At 44.4% G+C, this 22,763-nt stretch overlaps 1 protein-coding gene across 1 annotated transcript in view; it reads right to left on the reverse strand.

The window, feature by feature from the left end:
- The window catches only part of LOC126187505 (max dimerization protein 1-like), a 687,089-nt gene that overhangs the window by 127,701 nt on the left and 536,625 nt on the right, over positions 1 to 22,763 (reverse strand). The window contains exon 4 of the mRNA XM_049928623.1: positions 2,448 to 2,562. Within this exon, the coding sequence (XP_049784580.1) occupies positions 2,448 to 2,562 (115 nt within the window). The remainder of the gene's footprint in view (positions 1 to 2,447; positions 2,563 to 22,763) is intronic.

Genomic DNA, 22,763 nt, shown 5'->3' on the forward strand with positions numbered 1-22,763 from the left:
TAAGTACACTATCTCTCAGCAAGCCGTTGGCCTTATAAGCAAAACTACTCTTTCTTCAATTACGTAAGCAAGTCAGACCAATAGAACACTATGAACGAATAATTGTAGCAACTGAATCCCAGAGAAAAAAAAATTCGTCTGTTCGCTATATATTCCCTTAGAATACGCACGTTGCTGTCCCATATCAGAAATCATTAAAACGTAGAACAGGATGTTGGTAATGCCATACGCGTGTCACATGCAATTCTTATCAAGACATTTCGACGTCGACACTGGGTCAGGGCAGCAAAAGATTTCCCTGAGACCTACAGATTGGAATTTCAAATTTTCCTGAATCAATTATGCGACACCAAGTTTTGCTTTACTAGTTTTCGTGGCCGTTAACGAAATTTTTTGAGTTTCCACGTCACTTATTAGTGATTACTGGTGATGGGCTCAAGTACAAGAGAAATACTCGCAGGAACTCATTTAGAACTGTTGTCACTAGAAGGAACCATCAGTGACCTTTAATAATTACGACACATCACGTTTCATTATTGACTTGAAATATGACACTGTCAGAAATTCAGAAGACGAATGAATGACTTTAGTGAACGATGCGAAACTTTAAAATTCATTACTGATGTACAAAACATGTGCGTTCATAAATAGATCTGTAATTATATTCTTCTATAAAATTAAAACCCAAGTGTTTGCTTTTAAGCGAATAACGACTTCACAGCTATTTGAAAAATTTGTGACGCGCACGTCCCAATTAATCACGCAATGGAAAACGTACCTGCGTCCGAGAACCCGTGGACAATGACGAAGATTTCCGAGGTCGGCGAGGGTGCCTAAGAAAGCCACAATCGCGCAACGAACATTAAACAGTTTAAAGCTGTTCTTCATAGGGATGGCGGTTATCGCTGAAACAACCGGTTTTCGGTTATATCGCTTTTTCCCCACATAGATTTAACCTAACTTTCAAAACCGCTCAAAGTAACACGTTTCTGAAATAAGCGATTTTCGGTTTTTTATTCCTTTTATTTCCTGTAATAAAATTAGAAATCACACGAAGATTGGGCAATTTTAATTCAGTTTTTCTAGAGTCAAAATATTAAATGGGCAAATAAAAGAAAACTTTTTCCGTCCAATCTACTGCTTTCCAGGCGAAAAGTGATGAATGATTGAAATCATCAATATTCTGCTATTGATTCTAATTTTTTGAACTCACTTGTTTTAATCGCGGATCATTACACTATTTGAACATTACGAATAGTCAGCGCTAAAGAATGAAAACTGAGGCTGAAGAACCCTTGTTTTTCGTGTTAATTCGTCCGTTTTCGAAGGTTACAAGCAATTAAAGGCTTATTACGTACACACAGGCAGCGTATCAGCTACTTTCTATTTTCATTGTATACTCTGAATGAATTGTTGATCCGTTTTTAATTTATTACCGTTTCCACATTGCTCTTCCTCTTTTATTATTTCACAGAAATGGCAGATTAATCCTTTAAAGCAAACGAAGCACTAGTACGTCACTTCGTAAAAATATTTCGAGACTAGGGTTGGTGCCATTCTGCAATTCAATTGATTTCCAGCGACGGCAGAGATACTACCATATAGGCCAGGTAGGTGTACCTGAACATTGCAGGTACACGCATACCTTAACCACGACACGCAGCAACAAGGACAGCGATGCTGTACCAATTCTTATGCCATATGTTTGTTGCTCGTTTCTGTCGACATGTTATTAAAACAACACTGGTCGCTTTTCCCATTTTCTGTAATAACGCAGTATTTGAAACCAACGCACATTTACGAATAAAAATTACTCTTTTTTTTTTAAAAAAAAAAAGGTTTATTTAAAAACGAAAAATTTTTGCATTGCTGCTGTGACTAATTGATATACCGTTTTTTATAAGTGAGAAGTAAAAAACACCTGTTGTAACCGAGACCAAAACAATAACTAAAATACAGGTTAATCAGAACTAAAATGCCGGTATCGGTATTAACCGGTCGGTTTATCCAACCCCTACTTCTTTCTACCTTTCCTTACGCGACTGCACATACGATTGTTTCCGACGCAGAATCTCAAAAGTGATTTGTAACGAAGTGACTTCAGTCATTTCTTTCTGTCTACGACCGCTTCAATTCTTCTACGAGTGTCTCAGAATTCTCCGAGATCTTCCTAAGTTTTCCAGTAAATTCAATTTTCCGTTTCTCCAAACAAGTCGCCACCCTGCGGCTGTAGTGACTTCACTTGCGGTAATATAATGTTAGAAACCTACTTACCCTAATACAAGAGAAATACCGCTCGAAGTCAGAGTGGGCGCAAAACAGAACATTAGTGACAGGTTGTACAAGTAGGTAGGAGCGCTCCTTACGCAGTCTGAAGCGAGGTCTAGGCTAGGGGTGAGGCTGCCAGCAACCGCATGCAAGCAGGTGGACAACGCGGCGGACGCTACCTTTATGAACCGTTTCGCTTTCGTCAGGAGGCCCAGGGTAGTGTGCCGGGATGCTTCGGGTCCCAGCGGCACCATCTCTTTCAGCTTCTCCAGGCAGTTTCGCAGGTGGGCCCTCCTGCAACAGAAACATAACGACCGCTATTGGCATGCGGCTCATTAACGGGCAGAAATGTTGAATATTCTGCTAAAAACGCAAACTGACTACGTCATCGTTACGGCCTCAATATCACCGCACACTTATTAAATTCACAGCAGCACAATACCATAAAGCTTTGCGTCTATTTGTACATCATTTATTGCATTTTTTACTAAATTACACTATCTGAGGATACAGTAAATACACGATACGCAGCATCCTACAGATCTAGAGATCTGGCAGTAATCAGCTAGAGGCCGATTTAAAAAAGCTGGCATTTGACAACTAGAGGGACGGACGTTCCCACCATCAACATCCCAAATTGGGGGACGATCTGGTATTGTCGGCCCGCACAGTACTGCCACTTCCGCGGCACAAGGCGTGCCATATCTTAAGCAGAAAGCTTTTCCGGACACGAAAATACAGTCTATTCCACGAAAAAATTTAACTTCGATCTTAATTGAAATTAACGACAGATTCTTGACAGCCTTCGAGACACTACATAGATCAATACCATACGTCAACTTCGGATCTTTTCCGCAGTTTTTGTGGGGGATAGAGGCTTCAAAATGATTTCCTATCACCGACGAGAACGGAGCGCTGTAACGGCGTCATGAAGACAGAACCTGTCACGGCAACGTCGCAGCTTTTGACCTTCAACGTCAGATGCCAACTAATTTAAATCACAACATACACCGGCCCACGAAGTCTTTCTCGGCGTTCTCGGCTAGCTTGCCGCGTCAAATCCGTATAAAATCTGAAGTTTTCGATTATTTCTTCCACCCCCGCCCTCACCCCTATTTACAACCAATCGCTGCCGTCAGAGGCTAGGTACAACTGTCGTGAATTAGACGAGGCTCACAATTTTACGCTCAGAGTACGGCATCTCATTGGCTACATTACTCGTACGCATGATATGACGGATATGACGAATGCTGAATCGGCGTCCTTTGCGCCCAGAGATTTCGTTTGCGCTCGCTTGCAGCGCCGCTAATCTCATCAGGCAGTAAACTATGTGAACTTTTCCTCCCTAATTTCCTTCGTCAAGAGCCTACTACCGCGGTCATGAAACTAACCTCCTCGCTATTTTCACAACAGTCAGACCTTCGTCCAGACGACGATGATGGAGGCAACGTCGAAAGCTTGAGATTTTGTCTGAACTTGGCACGGCGAGTTCACCTACAGTTCTTTATCCATTACCTTCATCTGTTGCAGTGGCTTGTCCTATATCTCTACCGAATAAAGCCTATTAATACCGTGCGGACAAATGACGTAAAACCATAGCGTATAATGCCACCGTACCTTCACCAGCTTTTCAGGAAAAATAAAAGGTAACTAAATACATTTTTGCAGAAATGTGGGTGTCTGCTTTGTTATGGCATAACATAGTCGTTTTGCCGTCTTAGCTTTGTGTAAATATGCGAAGTGCAAAGTCGAACTATGGGCTACAGACAAATTTATATTACAGTTAAGCTTTCATCGATCGTTAGTCCTAGAAATTAGTAATAAAAGAACGGAGAATAATACGACTGAACACATTATACAAGGTACTGAAAGAAAAAAATCACAGTATATATCGACATACACACATTGATAGTGTCACACCGCAATCTAATATCTCTATCACTTGCCTCAGATGTTACTCCAGAGATCAGTATGCTCTTCTTTGGCTAAGCATAAAGCTCTCTCCAGCCACTTCCTTATTCAGCTGCTAGAGACAGCAGCTCTCTCTAGCGCAATGTGGAGGAACGTTTAACATGTTCTGAAGGAGCAGGTACACCCCGCCGATCACGACGTTAAGGAAAATCATCCATGTTTGTTTTATCTAAGAGTCATAGTCCAGTTGATGAAATGACAACACTTTAGATTATTTTAACTGTATCACCTGTTTGCAACCACGTTCCTCATCTCTGTCATAACGAAGTCTGAATTACCTAAAACTTCGTCGCTCAATGCCATTAAGAAATAGACAGACCTGCCTCTCTAACTTCAGAAGCAGCATACTGGAGTGTTAGATTCGGAAGGCACGCAATATGCAGATCGGATACATCCGCCGTATTTTCGACGTTTGCTCTGCTTTGGTGCCGTTTTCCACATCTGCCTATGCAAATGCCGGACGGGTCCTCCGTATCTGCCACAGAAACAACACACATACATAGTTAAAAAAAGAAGGCACACAGAACAAAGTTTACAACACGTCGATCCAGATGCGCACAAAGAATTAACGGAGCGTGCGACTGATGCGATTACAGCTGAATGAAAATGAAGAAACGAAGCTCATCCAAAAGAACATTATGCCAGTATTCCGAATCAACAGCCGTGGGGCAGTGTAGCCCCTATGATGGGGTAATTTTCTACATTTCTTGAATCAGTTTTCGATATGCTGTCCTCATCTGTTTTTAAGAGTAAACTGCTCAAGCAGGACTGCCTTAACAGATATAATATGATTATAGTCTATTACACAGTACGATTTTACACAGAGTACGCGAAGGAACTCTCTTCTTGCAGCGGTGTACCGTAGGTCTCTAGATGAGCGTAGCGTTCCAAAGGATTGGAAAAGGGCACAGGTCATCCCCGTTTTCAAGAAGGGACGTCGAACAGATGTGTAGAACTATAGACCTATATCGCTAATGTCGATTAGTTGTAGAATTTTGGAACACGTATTGTGTTCGAGTATAATGACTTTTCTGGAGACTAGAAATCTACTCTGTAGGAATCAGCATGGGTTTCGAAAAAGACGGTCGTGTGAAACCCAGCTCGCGCTATTCGTCCACGAGACTCAGAGAGCCATAGACACGGGTTCCCAGATAGATGCCGTGTTTCTTGACTTCCGCAAGGCGTTCGATACAGTTCCCCACAGTCGTTTAATGAACAAAGTAAGAGCATATGGACTATCAGACCTATTGTGTGATTGGATTGAGGAGTTCCTAGATAACAGGACGCAGCATGTCATTCTCAATGGAGAGAAGTCTTCCGAAGTAAGAGTGATTTCAGGTGTGCCGCAGGGGAGTGTCATAGGACCGTTGCTATTCACAATATACATAAATGACCTTGTGGATGACATCGGAAGTTCACTGAGGCTTTTTGCAGATGATGCTGTGGTGTATCGAGAGGTTGTAACAATGGAAAATGGTACTGAAATGCAGGAGGATCTGCAGCGAATTGACGCATGGTGCAGGGAATGGCAATTGAATCTCAATGTAGACAAGTGTAATGTGCTGCGAATACATAGAAAAATAGTTCCCTTATCATTTAGCTACAATATAGCAGGTCAGCAACTGGAAGCAGTTAATTCCATAAATTATCTGGGAGTACGCATTAGGAGTGATTTAAAATGGAATGATCATATAAAGTTGATCGTCGGTAAAGCAGAAGCCAGACTGAGATTCATTGGAAGAATCCTAAGGAAATGCAATCCGAAAACAAAGGAAGTAGGTTACAGTACGCTTGTTCGCCCACTGCTTGAATACTGCTCAGCAGTGTGGGATCCGTACCAGATAGGGTTGATAGAAGATATAGAGAAGATCCAACGGAGAGCAGCGCGCTTCGTTACAGGATCATTTAGTAATCGCTAAAGCGTTACGGAGATGATAGATAAACTCCAGTGGAAGACTCTGCAGGAGAGACGCTCAGTAGGTCGGTACGGGCTTTTGCTAAAGTTTCGAGAATATACCTTCACCGAAGAGTCAAGCAGTAAATTGCTCCCTCCTACGTATATCTCACGAAGAGATCATGAGGATAAAATCAGAGAGATTAGAGCCCACACAGAAGCATACCGACAATCCTCCTTTCCACGAACAATACGAGACTGGAATAGAAGCGAGAACCGATAGAGGTACTCAAAGTACCCTCCGCCACACACCGTCAGGTGGCTTGCGGAGTATGGATGTAGATGTAGAACTTTTAGCATTGCACTTGATAATGGCATAAAAGCTGAAATCGATATAGTAGAGAAGATAAATACAGTAACACACAGTCAAATGGCGATTTACTCTTTTCATGATTGGCTGAAGACCATAGTGGATTGTCCATCGAAAGTACACCCCTTCAAAGGCGTGACAAACGCTGAAAGGCCGTTGCTACATTTATATATATAATAATTTGTTACTCATACTGTACTTGAAAACCATGTAACCATTAATGGAAACAGTAATTTTCGGTGTTGCCTTAGTTTTTTAAAAATTATATTCATAATGTGCCATTTTGTAATATGCCTATGTAGTCTAAACGTAACTAGTATTGGCATTAAGTCGAAAAATGATGTAGACTGAACAAGCACCTGAAGATTAGTTTCCAATGCTCGACATTGTAATAAAAATCACTAGTGGCTCAAGTCGGTTTGTTTTTTATTTTACGAAAGTAATACAGTCACGGATACCACGCTGACAGCAACGGATAAAATTAATAAATAATAATTAGTCCTATCGACCGTATGAAAAATTGTGAACCAAACAGACGAAAATCGTAATACTGACACTGTACCGGTACTTCAACTTTTAGCCACGAAGTAATTACCCGTATTACTGTAGATATCCACAGATGTAACCGCTATACTCACTCATGGAGCATATTTATCCTCATGTATTAAGTCGCTTTTGGAAAACGAAGGTGTCTTATATAAAAATCAATGCGATTCCGCAAACAGATCTTGCGAAACCCTGCCAGCTCTATTCGTCCACGAGATCCATAGCGCCTTAGACAAAGGTGCCCCGGTTGATGCCGTGTTCCTTGACTTCTAGAACGTATTTCATACAGTTCCGCACTGTCGTTCTGTGAACAAAATAAAGCTTACCGAGCATCATACCAGAGATTTGTGATTGGGGGCGGGACTTTCCAGCAGACAGAACAACACTTCGTTCTTAACGGAATAAAATCGACAAATATGAAAGTAATTCCAGGGGTATCTCATGGGAATGTTACAGAGCCGCTACAATTTACAAATTATATTAAAAATCTCGTGAATAACGAATGGAGGCTCCGTGAGAGTATTCAGGGACGACGCAGTTCTCTATGGTAAGAACATAATGAATCTCGTAAGTCCTGCAGAGAACCGAAACTAGATGGACGGACTGGCAGTTGACAATAAAGAATGTAAAAATGTGTAGCGAATTGCGCGAGGCGGAATGGCCCCTTAACACAAATAGTAGGAAAAGTTGATGCCAAACACAGGTCCACAGGGAAAATCTTAGGGAAATGTAATTCACTTACGGAAGAAATGGCTTACAACACACACGTTAAAATGATTCTTGAGCACTGTTCATTCGTGTGAGAACTTTATCAAATGTGATTAGTGTTAGAGACAGAAAAGGTCTAACGAAAAGCGGTGCGTTTCATCACGGGATCGTTTACTCCATGTGAGGGTGTTACAGAGAAGCTGAACAAGCTCGTTACATGCAAGAGAGGCGCTGTTCATTTCGGAGAGATTTGCTGTTGATATTTCGAGACAGCACATTCCCAGAAGATACTCGCAACATTACCTCCTCCCACATACGTATCGTGAAATGACCACAATAAGTAAACCAGAGAAATTAGATGTCATACGGAGCTTTACTGAGAATCATTCCTCCCATGCGCCATTTGTGAACGGAACAGGAAAGGGAGAGAAAAAAAGGCAGTGACACCAGAAAAATTTACCATCACACACTGTAAGACTGCTTGCGGAGTATAATGTCGATGTAGATGTACAGGGGCCAACGGCCTTGCCGCAGTGGTAACACCGGTTCCCGTCGGGCTGGGCTAGCACTTGGATGGGTCACCATCCGGACTGCCGAGCGCTGTTGGCAAGTGGGGTGCACTCAGCTCTTGTGAGGCAAACTGAGGAGCTACTTGATTGAGAAGTAGCGGCTCCGGTCTCGTAAACTGACATACGGCCGGGAGAGCGGTGAGCTGACCATATGCCCCTTCATATCCGCATCCGGTGACGCCTGTGAACTGAGGTGACACGGCGGCCGGTTGGTACGCTGGGCCTTCCAAGGCCTGGTCGGACGGAGATATGTAAGGGAGGGGGGGGGGTGGACAAATATGTGAGAACACTAAGAAAACAACACATTACCATGCCCAATAAGGTGTAGGAAAATCAATACGGTTTTCAAGAGAATCTTACACCATCCTTCCTCGAAAATAGAGGCAAGTTGAAATAACGATAATGGAGATGGGTAGCGATCACGCAGCCACTTCTCCAAGTTAGTCTACAAAGGCTCAATAATATTGAGGTAGGGGAATGCGACAATTCATCCTCGCGTTCACGAAACCTGTCCTGGACGATGCTAGCTGTGTAAAGAGGAGCCCTATCGTCTTGTAACACAGCCTTACCATTGAAAAACAAACGTTGTGCCAAGGGTTGTACGTGATGATGATGATTTTTGGGTTATGGGGCGCTCAGCAGCGCGGTCATCAGCGCCCGTACAAAGTCCCAATTCTTACACAAAGTTTTTTCACAGTTCAATTTAACCAATGTCAAATGATTATGATAATGAAATGATGAGGACAACACAAACACCCAGTCCCCGGGCAGAGAAAATCTCTAACCCAGCCGGGAATCGAACCCGGGACCCCGTGGTCCAGAGGCAACAACGCTAGCCGGTAGACCACGGACCTGGGATGAACGTGAGCAGCTAAAATGGTCAAATAATCCGTGGCAAGTCTGCAGTCTTGGAGAATAACCACAGGACCAATGCAATACCACGATATCGCTGCCCAGATCACCGCCGAATCCCCACCATGGTTCACTCTTGTGACGTAAACTCGACCTGAAGTTGGAAAGAGTATAAACAAGACTCATCCGATAAAATGACTATCATCCACTGCTCTATAGTCCAGGTTTTATGGCTTCAGCACCACGTTTTCCTGTTAAGGTCATTTGCAACACCGATGAGTACTTTTGGAGTTCCAGCTTGCCCTGCAGTTCCCTACTTTTGGAACTCCATTCGTGTTGTTCTGGTACTGACAGGGTTCGCGAGTGCGAAATTCAGTTCTGCACTGACTTTTACAACTGGTGTCCACTCATTTTTTTGGGCTCTGAGCACTATGAGACTTAACATCTGAGGTCATCAGTCCCCTAGAACTTAGAAATACTTAAACCTGACTAACCTAAGGACATCACACCATCCATGCCCGAGGCAGGGTTCGAACCTGCGACCGTAGCGGTCGCGCGGTTCCAGACTGAAGCGCCTAGAACCGCTCGGCCACTCCGGCGGGAACTTTTTTTTTGGTCGCAATCCTCGTCAATGACCATTTGCCAAAGTCATTACGTCAACATACACATTCGTCCGCGTTGTGACTTAGCGGATGTTTTTCCGCTTCCCTGTATGTGGTATAAACTTAAGATATGGTGTCTCTCGAAACAGCAGACACTTCGGCTACCTTTGTTATCGCAACACCTATCATACAAGCACCAATAATGTGCCCACGTTCGAAATCCATTACCTCTGACACAATGCACTCACTCCTACGCAGGACACCTTTATGACCACGACTGACATTTGAAACGTTTTGAGGACACTGCACACCTGGCATTCGTAGTCAAATACAACAATGAAACCTGGAAACTTGGCTACCATCTGTATTTACATTCAAGTAAGCATTTCTCGCGGATTTTCCACGATTTTGTTGAGCCCCTGTAGCTATCAGCATCGCCATGGGCTTTTATCCGCGAAGTAATTACAAGGGGCGCTCAATAAGTAATGCAACACATTTTGTTTCTGAAATCAATTTGGTTTCATTCAGGATTCCAATACACTGTATTATGTCCCCGCCTATAAAACCAAATGTTTGAATATAATTTCCGTTCAGTGCGACGGCCTTATACCACCTTACTTGGAGCGCGTGTAATGCCCACATGGTACCGCTCTACTGGTCGACAATGGAGCCAACGCTTTGCAGCATCAATAACCTTGTCATTCATGTACTGCTTCCCGTGGAGTGCATCCTTCATTGCGCCAAACAGAAGGCAATCGGAAGGTGCGAGATCCAGGCTGTAGGGTGATTGTTGAAGGACAGTCCAGTGAAGTTTTCTGTGCTCCTTTAGGTGCGCAGACATGTGTTTATTAAATTTCCTGTGAGTGCACAATACACATCAGAGCCAATCGTTGCCCCATGAGGGAGGACATCACACAGAATAACGCCTTCAGAGTCCCAGGAAAGCTTCGCCCTGATTTTACTGGCTGAGGTTGCGGATTTAAAGTTTTCATCGGAGGAAAGGTGGTGTGGCGCCACTCCATGGATTGCTCTCGTTCCCGGTTCGACGTGATGAACCCATGTTTCATCGTCTGTCACGACGTTCGACAAAAAACTGTCGCTATCAGCCTCCTAATGTGCCAGCAATTCCGCGCAGATGGTCCTTCGTTGCTCTTTATGGTCTTCGGCGGCGAGGAACTCGGCCGCCACGCACCTTTTAGTACTCCAACTGGTGGAGGAGTGCGTCAGCACTAAAAACAGAGACGTCCAGTTGTGCAGCGAAGTGTCTTTTGAGATGCGTCGATTACCTCGAATGTGCGGGTCCCCACGTTCCAACACTGCAGGAGTCACAGCTGTGCGCGGCTGGCCGGCACGCGTGAGAAGGTTTGCGTGAAGTTGTTGCGACGACGAAAGATGGCTCGCCCTACGACTCGCCGTGCTTTTGTACACAGCCAGGTCTCCCTAAATATTCTGCAAGCGCCTATGAATATCTGCCATGCTCTCGTTTTCCGCCAGAAAAAAACTCAATGACAATTTTCTGCTTGGAATCCACCTCCATTACAGACGCCACTTTGAAGCGTACTTATAGTGCTGCCACCTATCGGAACTTCATGATACTATAGTGTCTGAAGCGGGAACATTCCGCGGTGTCCCCAACAAATTCCCCATTTTTTTCAACCGAAATTGGTCGAGAAAAAATACTGTTGCATTACTTATGGAACTCCCCTCGTATTACTGCGGATATATCGGCACCTGCGAGTCCTCTACTTACATGGTAGTGTCTGGTCGTTTGACTGTTAAGGTGAGCTAGAGGCAGGGAGGGCGGTGGATGGGCTGGTGCGACACGGACGGAAGCCGGACAGGGCAGGGCGGCTGTGCCAGCTGTGCTGAGCCAGGGCCCCTGGGAGCGCCGGCCGGCTGAAATTCCGCTAAGTGGGGTTCCGTGTCGGAAGCCGCGCGCTCGACAACGCCTGCGCACCAGCCGAGCATCCGGGACGCCAAGACTGTCCGCGCCGAGTCCACTCCAGCCGCTAGGCCTTCCGCCGACACGATGCGAGCCGGCAACAACAAGACACGACACACACACACACACACACACACACACACACACACACACACACAGAATCCAGTGCACGAGAGGCCTCTCCTCGTGCACCTTGCATTCAACTGGCTCTAGTAAGGTTTCTATCAAAGATGAGCATATCTCATAATGCTCGAGCGCAGACAGGGAAAACATGTTGAGATGAATGAATTAAGTGCTGCCCCCTCGCTATATATATGGTGTCTCATTTTCTCCATCAGCTCAGGTAACTTTCTGGGTGCAAGCAAAAAACAAAAAAAATATCAAGAAAATGTTGTTCAGCTACCAGAGTGTACATGCAGCACAGTACTGAGGAAGTAGTCTTTGATTAGAAATTGCATCATCATTACTTTTCTTTTGTTGTTGTTGAAGGTAGGCAAATTGTTTCTGCCTAATACCTCCGAAGCTACTGAAGGACAGAGGCATCTAGTAGTAGTACGCAGAGTTACTTCTGCGAATGTATTGCACTATAGTAGTCACGTACAGCGTTCAAAGCTGCAGTCGTTGAGGAGATTGTGCTACGTGAATGTAGGAGATTGTGACTTTTCTTTTAATAATGATAATACTGAGGATTTTACGGACAAGAAAGTAAGTATATCTAAAGTTACTGGAACATAAGTTTTGAGTTTGTACTACTGCCGTTCTTATGAGTAATTTCGAAATGAAACCACTGGAGCAGTATTCACTTTTGATATACAGGGTGATTCAAAAAGAATACCACAACTTTAGGAATTTAAAACTCTGCAACGACAAAAGGCAGAGCTAAGCACTTTCTGTCGGCGAATTAAGGGAGCTATAAAGTTTCATTTAGTTGTACATTTGTTCGCTTGAGGCGCTGTTGACTAGGCGTCAGCGTGAGTTGATGCTAAGATGGCGACCGCTCAACAGAAAGCTTTTTGTGTTATTGAGTACGGCAGAAGTGAATCGACGACAATTGTTCAGCGTGCACTGAGAATCCGCGGGAAACAACTCAGTATGAACGTGACTCGCCTAAGGTGAACGTTTTCTGTGCCGTTTCAGCCAATAAAGTTTTTGGTCCCTTTTTCTTCGAAGGTGCTACTGTAACTGGACTACAGTATCTGGAGATGTTAGAGAATTGGCTGCTCCCTCAGCTCGAACAAGAAGCACAACAATTCATATTTCAGCAGGATGGAGCGCCACCACATTGGCACTTATCTGTCCGTAACTACCTGAACGTCAACTACCCGAGGCGATGGATCGGCCGCCAGGCAGCCCGTGACAGAGCACTTCATCACTGGCCTCAAAGAAGCCCTGATCTTACCCCCTGCGATTTTTTCTTATGGGCGTATGTTAAGGATATGGTGTTTCGGCCACCTCTCCCAGCCACCATTGATGATTTGAAACGAAAAATAACAGCAGCTATCCAAACTGTTACGCCTGATATGCTACAGAGAGTGTGGAACGAGTTGGAGTATCGGGTTGATATTGCTCGAGTGTCTGGAGGGGGCCATATTGAACATCTCTGAACTTGTTTTTGAGTAAAAAAAAACCTTTTTAAATACTCTTTGTAATGATGTATAACAGAAGGTTATATTATGTTTCTTTCATTAAATACACATTTTTAAAGTTGTGGTATTCTTTTTGAATCACCCTGTAAATTTATTAAATTTTGAGCATTTTTTTTACGTATTACTTAGGACTATAATTTGTTTTGGGCTTTATGAGTTCATGGAAGTTTCGAGATGTGGGTTGTGTCGAGGAGAAATGCAAAATTGCTTTCAAATATATCTCATGAAACGATGGGTAGTTAGAAATTGTAAGTCCCACAAGTTCCACTTAATTAAAACAATTGCTTATTTATTTTCCACCAGTTTCTTCTTATATTCACTGCTTAATGTGATGATAAAAGTCAATTTTGTGAAAAATTTTAAAACTATTTTTTTTATATTTTTAGTAGTTAAGAATCTTCAGACCGTCCTTTATTTAAAAAAAAGTTCTTAAGAACTGATGGCGTTCAGAGTGAATGAAGACTCTTCAAGTCAATTTATCTGTTATGCGGTCCTTTACTGGGACTCTACAGATTTCGCACCATTACAGGTGCATTCTCAGGTGATGCGATGATCAGCCCTCGAACTATTGGGAAGCTGCGATGTTCCATAGTTCAGCTGCAGATCGAAAATGTCGATCCATTACAAACTGTTGTCAACAGTAAAACTGACATTACGCACCATCAGGTGAATGTCAACTGAACACATGAGGTGATAAGATCATCAAACAAATGGGAAAGCAGCGAGTCTTTGTTATGCCAATGCTGCTAATTGGTGGTGGTATACTAGAAGTTGGAGTTCGATACCATTTCCAGGACTTTTAAACAGTACTGGAAACATTCGCAGCGCAGCTGTTGTAGGTTGTGTTCGGTAGACTGTGTCTTAAGTAACTTTTAATTTTCTCGGGAGTCAAAAGGTTATTGTCCTGGTAGGTAATCAACATTTGATTGGTACATTTTTTTTACTTCTGAACAATAACTTATTTTGGGTAGTCAAAATGAAACAGACTCCCTGTACTCATGTGGACACCCCTCGTATTCCAAAAACAGCTGTAGGTATCGAAATAAGAACGGCTCATAGACTGGTGCTCGACAATTGGAAATTTTACACCTGTCGATACCACCCGTACACTTTGACATATGTCACAACCGCTACAGGCGTGAACCACTCACTCATCGAAATCCAGTATGTGTAACACATAAGCCGTAACTATTTTTCCCCAGCGACAATCGCGATGTCATAGCCAAATGGTTAGCGATCAAACCACGCAACAGATCAGTATGTTGTTACAACTGAGATATCGAACTCATATTACTTTTGTCTTCAGTAACTCACAACAGAAGTGTCACCTTCCAATTCTGCCGCTGTGCACTCCTCGAGCGCTGAAGTGGAAACACTGCAGGAGCCGTTGCAAACATTTCGTGGGCTGGCAAAATGCAAAGTCGTGACGCAAACGATACAGATACACAGTTTGGCGCCGGCCGGTGTGGCCGAGCGATTCTAGGCGCTTCAGTCTGGAACCGCGTGACCGCTACGGTCGCAGGTTCGAATCCTGCCTCGGGCATGGATGTGTGTGATGCCCTTAGGTTAGTTAGGTTGAAGTAGTTCTAAGTTCTAGGGGACTGATGACCTCCGATGTTAAGTCCCATAGTGCTCAGAGCCATATGAACACAGTTTGGCGGAAGAAGGTGGTTAAATACAACCTCCCACACTGCTTCGCGAACTCTCAACCAAATTGTCAACTTCCAACCCAATCTAGACCTCGGTCTACACTGAGTATGAGACCACAATTTGCCAAAACACAACCAGTCACCTCTCAACCTGAAGTAGGCCAGGGGCTACCCCACAGGTCAGTCACAAAACCTACATTTGATGCCATAAATCATGTGCTTCCCAAGGCTTTTTTGCAGAGACGCCTTAATAAAAAGCATAAAAAGTGACAAATGTAAGTTTTGAGACTGGTCTATGGCGTGTAAGGAAAGGAAGCCCGCGATCGAGGTAGCCGAACGACCACCGTGTCGGAGATGGCAAGGAGTCAGCATTCCGCTTTTCCAGTCGCTGTCGACATTCCGACCTTGGGGCCGCTATCTCTCAATCGGGTATCTCCCCAATTGGCGTCACGAGGGACTGCACCCGGGTCCAGTGCTCCCGAAAGGAAACATTCCCAGTAGTACCGGCAATCTAAACCGGGTCCCTCGCAAAAGAACTGCCGCTTTGACCACTCGGCTATGGAGGCGGATATTGTTTTGTTTTTGGGTCTCGTTTTTTCCGGATTTGCAACTATACAACTAATTGAAATTATACTCCGTCTTTCACGACTTTAATAAGAGATATTACAGTCGCAAAAGAACGTATACAAGCGATATTACAAACAGTCTGAAAAGCACATAAGGGTGTTGCTGGTTGTGCTGAGAAATAATTGTTACACGTTACTCCGTTTCCGGTTTATTTATCACTGACCTTTGCCAATCAGGTCGTTGCGCACCGAAGTCAACCACAGCCACGCGCTAACATACGGTCATGCATAAACATTTGTGGGTCCGTCATTTACCACTTTTTCAAATGCTCATTACCAGTTACAATGCGCTTTTTTCATAAGTGATAAATTTACGCTAAGTGAGTAAAAGCTACTTTTGTTCGGTTTTAGGGAAGCAAACGGAGGAGACGTTTGGCGACACTGTCTCTGGCAAAAGGCCTTAAATTTTGGCGCAACGTATAGAATTTTTTTCTTACCAATTATTTCTCAGCGTAACCTAGCCTGCAACGCTCTTATAAGGTTTTCAGACATTTCAGACCACCCTGTACATAGAAGCAAAACCAATATTTGAGTAAAATGATTCTGGGTGCTAGGTTATTATGAAACACTAAGACAACTATACGACTGGCGAATCGATCGTCTTTGGGTTGGTCCTCTTTCGGACGTACAGAAGTGAACCGCTGCGAAGACACCCAAAATTATTTTATTCAAATTGAGATTGACCGCGGAAGCTTACTAACTGTTAAAACGAATACTGATACTAACACCGAACGATACCTTCACAATACGGAACTTGTGCTACAAAAGTTGCTTCTAACCTAAAAAGGAAGAGAAAAACGACAAAATGTACTATAGCAGCATACGATATCTATCACATAATATGTTTATTGTATGTATAAAAAGAATTATGTATTTCATGCCACTGATGATGCTTCCCATATAAAAGAAGCGAAACGCGTATGGCAATAAACATACTGCCTTCATTAAGTTGCATAGGCAGTACATACCTCCACGAATTTAGGGCAACTAAGGGAAAGACGCAAAACAGGTAAAAATGACGATAATACTGTTCTCTTTGTTTTTGCTCACGTGTAACGTCATACCCTACATCATGTCACGAATCGGAGCCAAAATTAGGTATCGGTGGATTCAACTGACCCGAGGAATGGAATGGCAAAGCGTTCCGTACTTACTACATACTTAACATTCATACACAACCGCTTGCTCGACGAATGATCCGTGCCCAAAGGCTGGAAAGTTGCACAAGTCACACCAACATTCAAGAAAGGTAGTAGGAGCAATCCACTAAATAACAGACCCATATCATTAGCGTCGATATGCAGCGCGATTTTAGAGCATATATATTGTTCGAACATTACGAATTACCTCGCAGAGGACGGTTTATTGACACAATCGACACGGATTTAGAAACCATTCTTATGAAACACAACTAGCTCTCTACACACAAGACGTGCTGAGTGTTGCTGACAAGGGATTTCTAATTGATTCCGTATTTCCAGATATCCGCAAGGCTTTTATTACACAAGCGGCTTGAAGTGGAAGTGCGTTCCTATGGAATATCGTCTCAGTTATGTGACTGGATTCGTGATTTCCTGTCAAGAGAGGTCAGAAAGTGATCGAGTAAAACAAAAGTGATTTCTGGCGTTCCCCAAGATACTGTTATAGGCCCTCTGCTGGTCCGTATCTATAAAATCGATTTAGGGAACAATCTTACCAGCCGTGTTACGTTGTTTGCTGATGATGCTGTCGTTTATCGTCTAGTAAAGTCACCAGAAGATCAAAAACTGCAAAACAATTTACAAAAGGTATCTGTATGGTGCGAAAATTGGCAATTGATCCTAAATAATGAGAAGTGTGAGGTCATCCACATGAGTGCTAAAAGGAATCCTTTAAACTTCGGTTACATGATAAATCAGTCAAATTTGAAGACAGCAAATTCAATTAAATACCCAGGAATTAAAATTACAAACAACTTAAATTCGAAAGAACATGTAGAAAAATGTTGTGGGGAAAGGCAAACCAAAGACCTCGTTTTATTGGCAGAACACTTAAAAAATGTAACAAAGCTACTAAAGAGCCTGCCTACAATACGTTTGTGCGTCCTCTTCAGGAATACTGCTCCGCGGTCTGGGATTCTTATCAGATAGGATTAACGGAGTACAACACAGAGAAAGTTCAAAGAAGGGCAGCACGTTTTATATTTTCACGAAATAGGGGAGATAGTCTCACTGATATGATACAACATTTTGGATGGACATCCTCAAAAGAAAGGCTTATTTCGTTGCGGCGGGATCTCCTCACAAAATTTCCATCACCAACTTATTCCTCCGAATGCGAAACTACACTGCTGGCCACCGTAAATGCAACACCAAGAAAGACAAGAGGTAGCACAACAAAATTTTTTTTGTAGATAACATGTTGACCAAGTATCAAATGATTACGTTTACAGACGTCTGTGACATGTGGTTCCTGCCAGAATCAGTAGCCAGAGTAGCCGCCATTGTTGGAGATCACCGCTGCCACACGTCTCGGCATTGAGTCAAAGAGACGTTGGATGTGATCCTGGGGTACAGCAGCCCAAGCAGCTTCCACACGTTGCCAAAGATCATCTGGTGTGGCAGCTGGGGATGTAATCTGGATCACTCGTTGAGCAACCATGGACCACATGTTTTCTATCGGCGAAAGATCCGGAGAGCGACCCGGCCAGGGAAGCAATTCAATCTGGTTATTGACGAAGAACCTTTGGACAATGCGTGCCACGTGTGGTCGCGCATCATCCTGTTGAAATATGGCTGTGGCCGAGCCCTGAAGGTAAGGAAGGACAATTGGCTCCAGCACCTCGGATATGTAGCGCCGGCTATTTAAAGTACCGGCAATGCGTACTAGAGGCGTGCGAGAGTACTATCCAATACCGCCCCATACCATAATACCCGGTGCGAGACCAGTGTGGCGGTGCATAATGCAGCTGTCCAGCATCCTCTCTCCACGGTGTCTCCACACTCGAATCCGACCATCGTGGTGCTGCAGACAGAAGCGTGCCTCGTCCGTAAAGACAACGTCATGCCATTCTGCCGTCCACATCCGTCTGTCATCACACCATTGGCGACGGAGACGTCTGTGGTTCTGCGTCAATGGTAGACGAAGCAATGGACGTCTTGCGGACACCCCACTCAGCTGTAAACGGCGTCGAATGGTACGCGCAGACACTGGATGATGCGCTACAGACGCAATGTGCTGTGCTATGGTTCGGGATGTCACTGAGCGATCCGTCACTGCCATGCGCACAATTTGCCTATCAGCACGAGCAGTGGTGCACCGAGGTGAAGGCGATCGACCACGTCGGTCCGTCGTACCCTCCTGCATCCAACGGTCACATATCCGCATTACAGTTGTTTGGTTTCGTCCAACACGACTAGAGATTTCTCTGTATGATAATCCACAATCTCGGTAAGCCACTATCCTTCCTCTGTCGAACTCGGATACTTGATCAAAAGATGTTCGCTGTTGTCTACGAGGCATAACTGATCGTCTTGTGAAACAACCACAAGGTAAACACACGTGCCGAACGTACACTCGTCGAAATCGCCAAGCCTTAAATGGCGCTATGAGGTGGCACCACAGGCGCGCGTGATGTGCGTCTGCGCTGAAATTCTAATCAGTTGCATATCTCATCGCTGCAAACTCATGGTGTAAATTTCACTTGATTCGGATGCTTCCTTCACGGTGTTGAAGCCGACCTACATAGGGAGAAACGATCATCATAATAAAATAAGGGAAATCAGAGCTCGCACGAAGAGATACAGGTGTTCGTTTTTTCCGCGCGCTGTACGGTACTGGAATAGTAGGGTATTAGTAAAAATTTGGAAATTTGTGGTAAGGTCTTATGGGACCAAACTGCTGAGGTCATCGGTCCGCTACGGTCGAAGGTTCGAATCCTGCCTCGAGCATGGATGTGTGTGATGTCCTTAGGTTAGGTTAGGTTTAAGTAGTTCTAAGTTCTAGGGGACTGACGACCTTAGGTGTTAAGTCCCGTAGTGCTCAGAGCCACTTGAACCATTTTTGTCATCGGTCCCTAAGCTTACACACTACTTAATGTAACTAACTTACGCTAAGGACAACACAAACACCCATGCCCGAGGGAAGTGTGGTTAGCGGAGTATCCGTGTAGATGCAGGTGAAACCTACTATCTCAACCCATTTTCACGGTATAAATGATGGTTTCCGCAGAGTTTTCATTAGCCACCGAGTTTGAGACTAGGGGGTTGCTGCATTGGTTCATAGCTCTCTTTTTTTTGCTATTGGTTTATTTATCGATTTTCATATTTTATTTTCAGTTCGCTGTTGCTATTTGAGTTTACGTTCGCTATTTTGTCATTTAGAGGTAGTAAGTGGAGCAGTGGACGCTAGAAAATGGAGTGCCAAATTGTGAAATCGGAACATTTCCGACGTGTTCTTCTGTTTGAGTTCAATAGAGGAGTGATAGAAGAGGAGGCGGCCAGGAACATTTGCGCCGTGTATGAGGATATTGCCATTGGACCTAGCGCGGCAACAAAATGGTATTCTCGTTTTAAAGTGGACATTGGTGACTCTCCACGCTCAGGAAGGTTAAAAAATGGGGTTCATGGTTACCGCATGTTCTAAGACAAAATCACAAAAATCAGCAGGCGGTGCTTCCATGCTTGCTGGTCGCAAATTGGGTCGTGAACAATACCCAACATTCCTGTCCTGTACCACTATTGGTGACAAGAAATGGCGTCTTTATCTAATATACGAAAAAGAAAGGAATGGTTGAGTCGAAATGAAGCAACAACTCCCCGTACGGAGATCTGCGCGCATCCACACAAGATTCTCTTACGCAGCCCGCCGCGGTGGCCGAGCGGTTCTAGGCGCTTCAGTCCGGAACAGCGCGACTGCTACGGTCGCAAGTTAGAATCCTGCCTCAGGCATGGCTGTGTGTGATGTCCTTAGGTTAGTTAGCTTTAAATAGTTCTAAGTTCTAGGGGACTGATGACCTCACATGTTAAGTCCCATAGTGCTCAGAGCCATTTTTTCTCTTACGCATCTAGTGAAACAGCGACGGTTTGGTGTAGTACGAATTGCTTCGCCTAGGTGTGAAAATCACTACTGACATTTATTGTCAGCATGTGAAACGTCTTTCAGATGTAATCCAAGAAGACTGCGTGAAGTGACGCTACTAGACGTCTGCCCGCATTATGCTAGACGGACAAAAACATCATGCAAGAGTTGGAATGGGAGGTCATTCCACACCCACCTTATTCACCTGATCTTGCGCTCTGAGATTTTCACCTTTTCCGCTCTCTATGGAACAACGTTCAAGGAACTTCCTTTCCGGATGAAAGTGCGCTCCGAACATACCTCGCAGAGTTCTTCGCCTCAAAAGCTCGTAATTTCTACACTCGAGGAATCAAAAAGCTAGCGCAGCGTCGGCAGACTGTTGTAAACAGTACAGGAGAATGTACTGTTGATAACTAAAGTCTCTGTTATGTGTATCTGCTGTGTTTATTAAACTTCCGCTACGAACTTGTTCACCAGCTGAATAATTTTGAGACGGGTTGGTGCTCAGAGATGCACGCACGTAGCTACATAGCAAGTGACCTGTGAGAGCAGCTCCCTCGGCGGGCCTCGGTTGCAAAATTCGGCAGACTCGATCGGCAGTCGGCCCGTGGGAAGGTCGCGCGGGACACAGCAAGCCAGCCCAGGCGCAGCCGCGTCGCCTTGTGGCTGGCGCCGCTCCAGATTCACAGCGGAGCGGCCGGCCGGCCGCCTAGCGTTCGCGTAAACACTCCGCCGGCGCCACATTGTAATGTTGACTCAAAAGCTGGGGGAGATTTCGCGCGCCGGAAAAATGCCCTCTATTCGCTCGCAAGCACTTAACTGGACAGGACGATTCTGAACAGTTGGAACAATAACCCTGAGTTCGGTATGGGGCGACGACTACGGCCGGACCAGGCCTCTCCGTCGTTTCTAGGTCCCCGGTTCTATACTCAATACACAAGCGAATGGAATAGAAAACGGACATTGTCACGTCACAAACCCGGAAGCAGCGTCTTCAATGAAGCACAATACTCAGCTCTGAAAGCAACGTACTGACAGAGCATAGCTCTCTCCTGGACGGAGAATGCAGCTACTCATACAAACATCAAATATCCCAGACTATGCAAACATAATAAATATCGAGAACCTTCCGGAAATGATAAATGTTAAATAACAAATATTTGCTGGAGAACGGATTTGACCTGCACCTTGCAAGCTAGCGACGCTAACCGCTACTCCACAATGCATCCAAAAACAGCTCCCGGCAATACTGGTACGGTGGAACCTTTGCTATGCACTGTGCACTGGCTTACGCACTATGTAAGTAAATATAGATGTAGGTAAGACGCGGAACTGCGTGGAAATCTTCAGGAACTGTTAATATCCGATATGAAACTTCCTGGCATATTAAAAATGTGTGCCGAACCGTGACTCGAAGTCGGGACATTTGCCTTTTGCAGACAAGTGCTCTACCGATTGAGTTTACCCAACCATACTCGCGACCACTCATTAAAGCTTTACTTCCGCCAGTACCTTATCTCCCACCTTCCAAACTTCACAGAATATCCTCCACGCTGTGGCTCAGCCAGGTCTCCGCAATATTCTTTCTTAGAGGAAGCGCTAGTCCTGTAAGTTTCGCAGAAGTTCTGTTAAGTTTGAAAGGTAGAAACGAGGTACTAGCGGAAATAAGACGTGACGACGGGTCGTGATTGATGCTTGGGTAACTTGGTAGATCACTTGCCCACAAAAAGCAAAGGCCCCGAGTTCGAGTCTTGGTTCGGCACAGAGTTCTAACCGGTTAAGAATTTTCGACGCGGTCATTATTTATGTGCATAAGACCTTCGTCTGCGAAAACACTTGTAATGTGTTTCTCATATTTGGGAATCTCTTACATCACGTACGAGGCGACCTGTGTGAAGAACACGAGGAATTTGTCGTCAAACTGCCCAACAAGCGTCAATAGACTAGACAAAATCATTGCGGCATGGCATCCGCGAAACAGCCACAATGCGCAGACAGAAAGTACTGAGAACCGCCTGTTGAAAATTGACGATCTCCGGCGGACCCTATCAGGCGAGGCGTA

Source organism: Schistocerca cancellata, chromosome 5 (genome assembly GCF_023864275.1).
Source record: "Schistocerca cancellata isolate TAMUIC-IGC-003103 chromosome 5, iqSchCanc2.1, whole genome shotgun sequence".
NCBI lineage: Eukaryota > Metazoa > Arthropoda > Insecta > Orthoptera > Acrididae > Schistocerca > Schistocerca cancellata.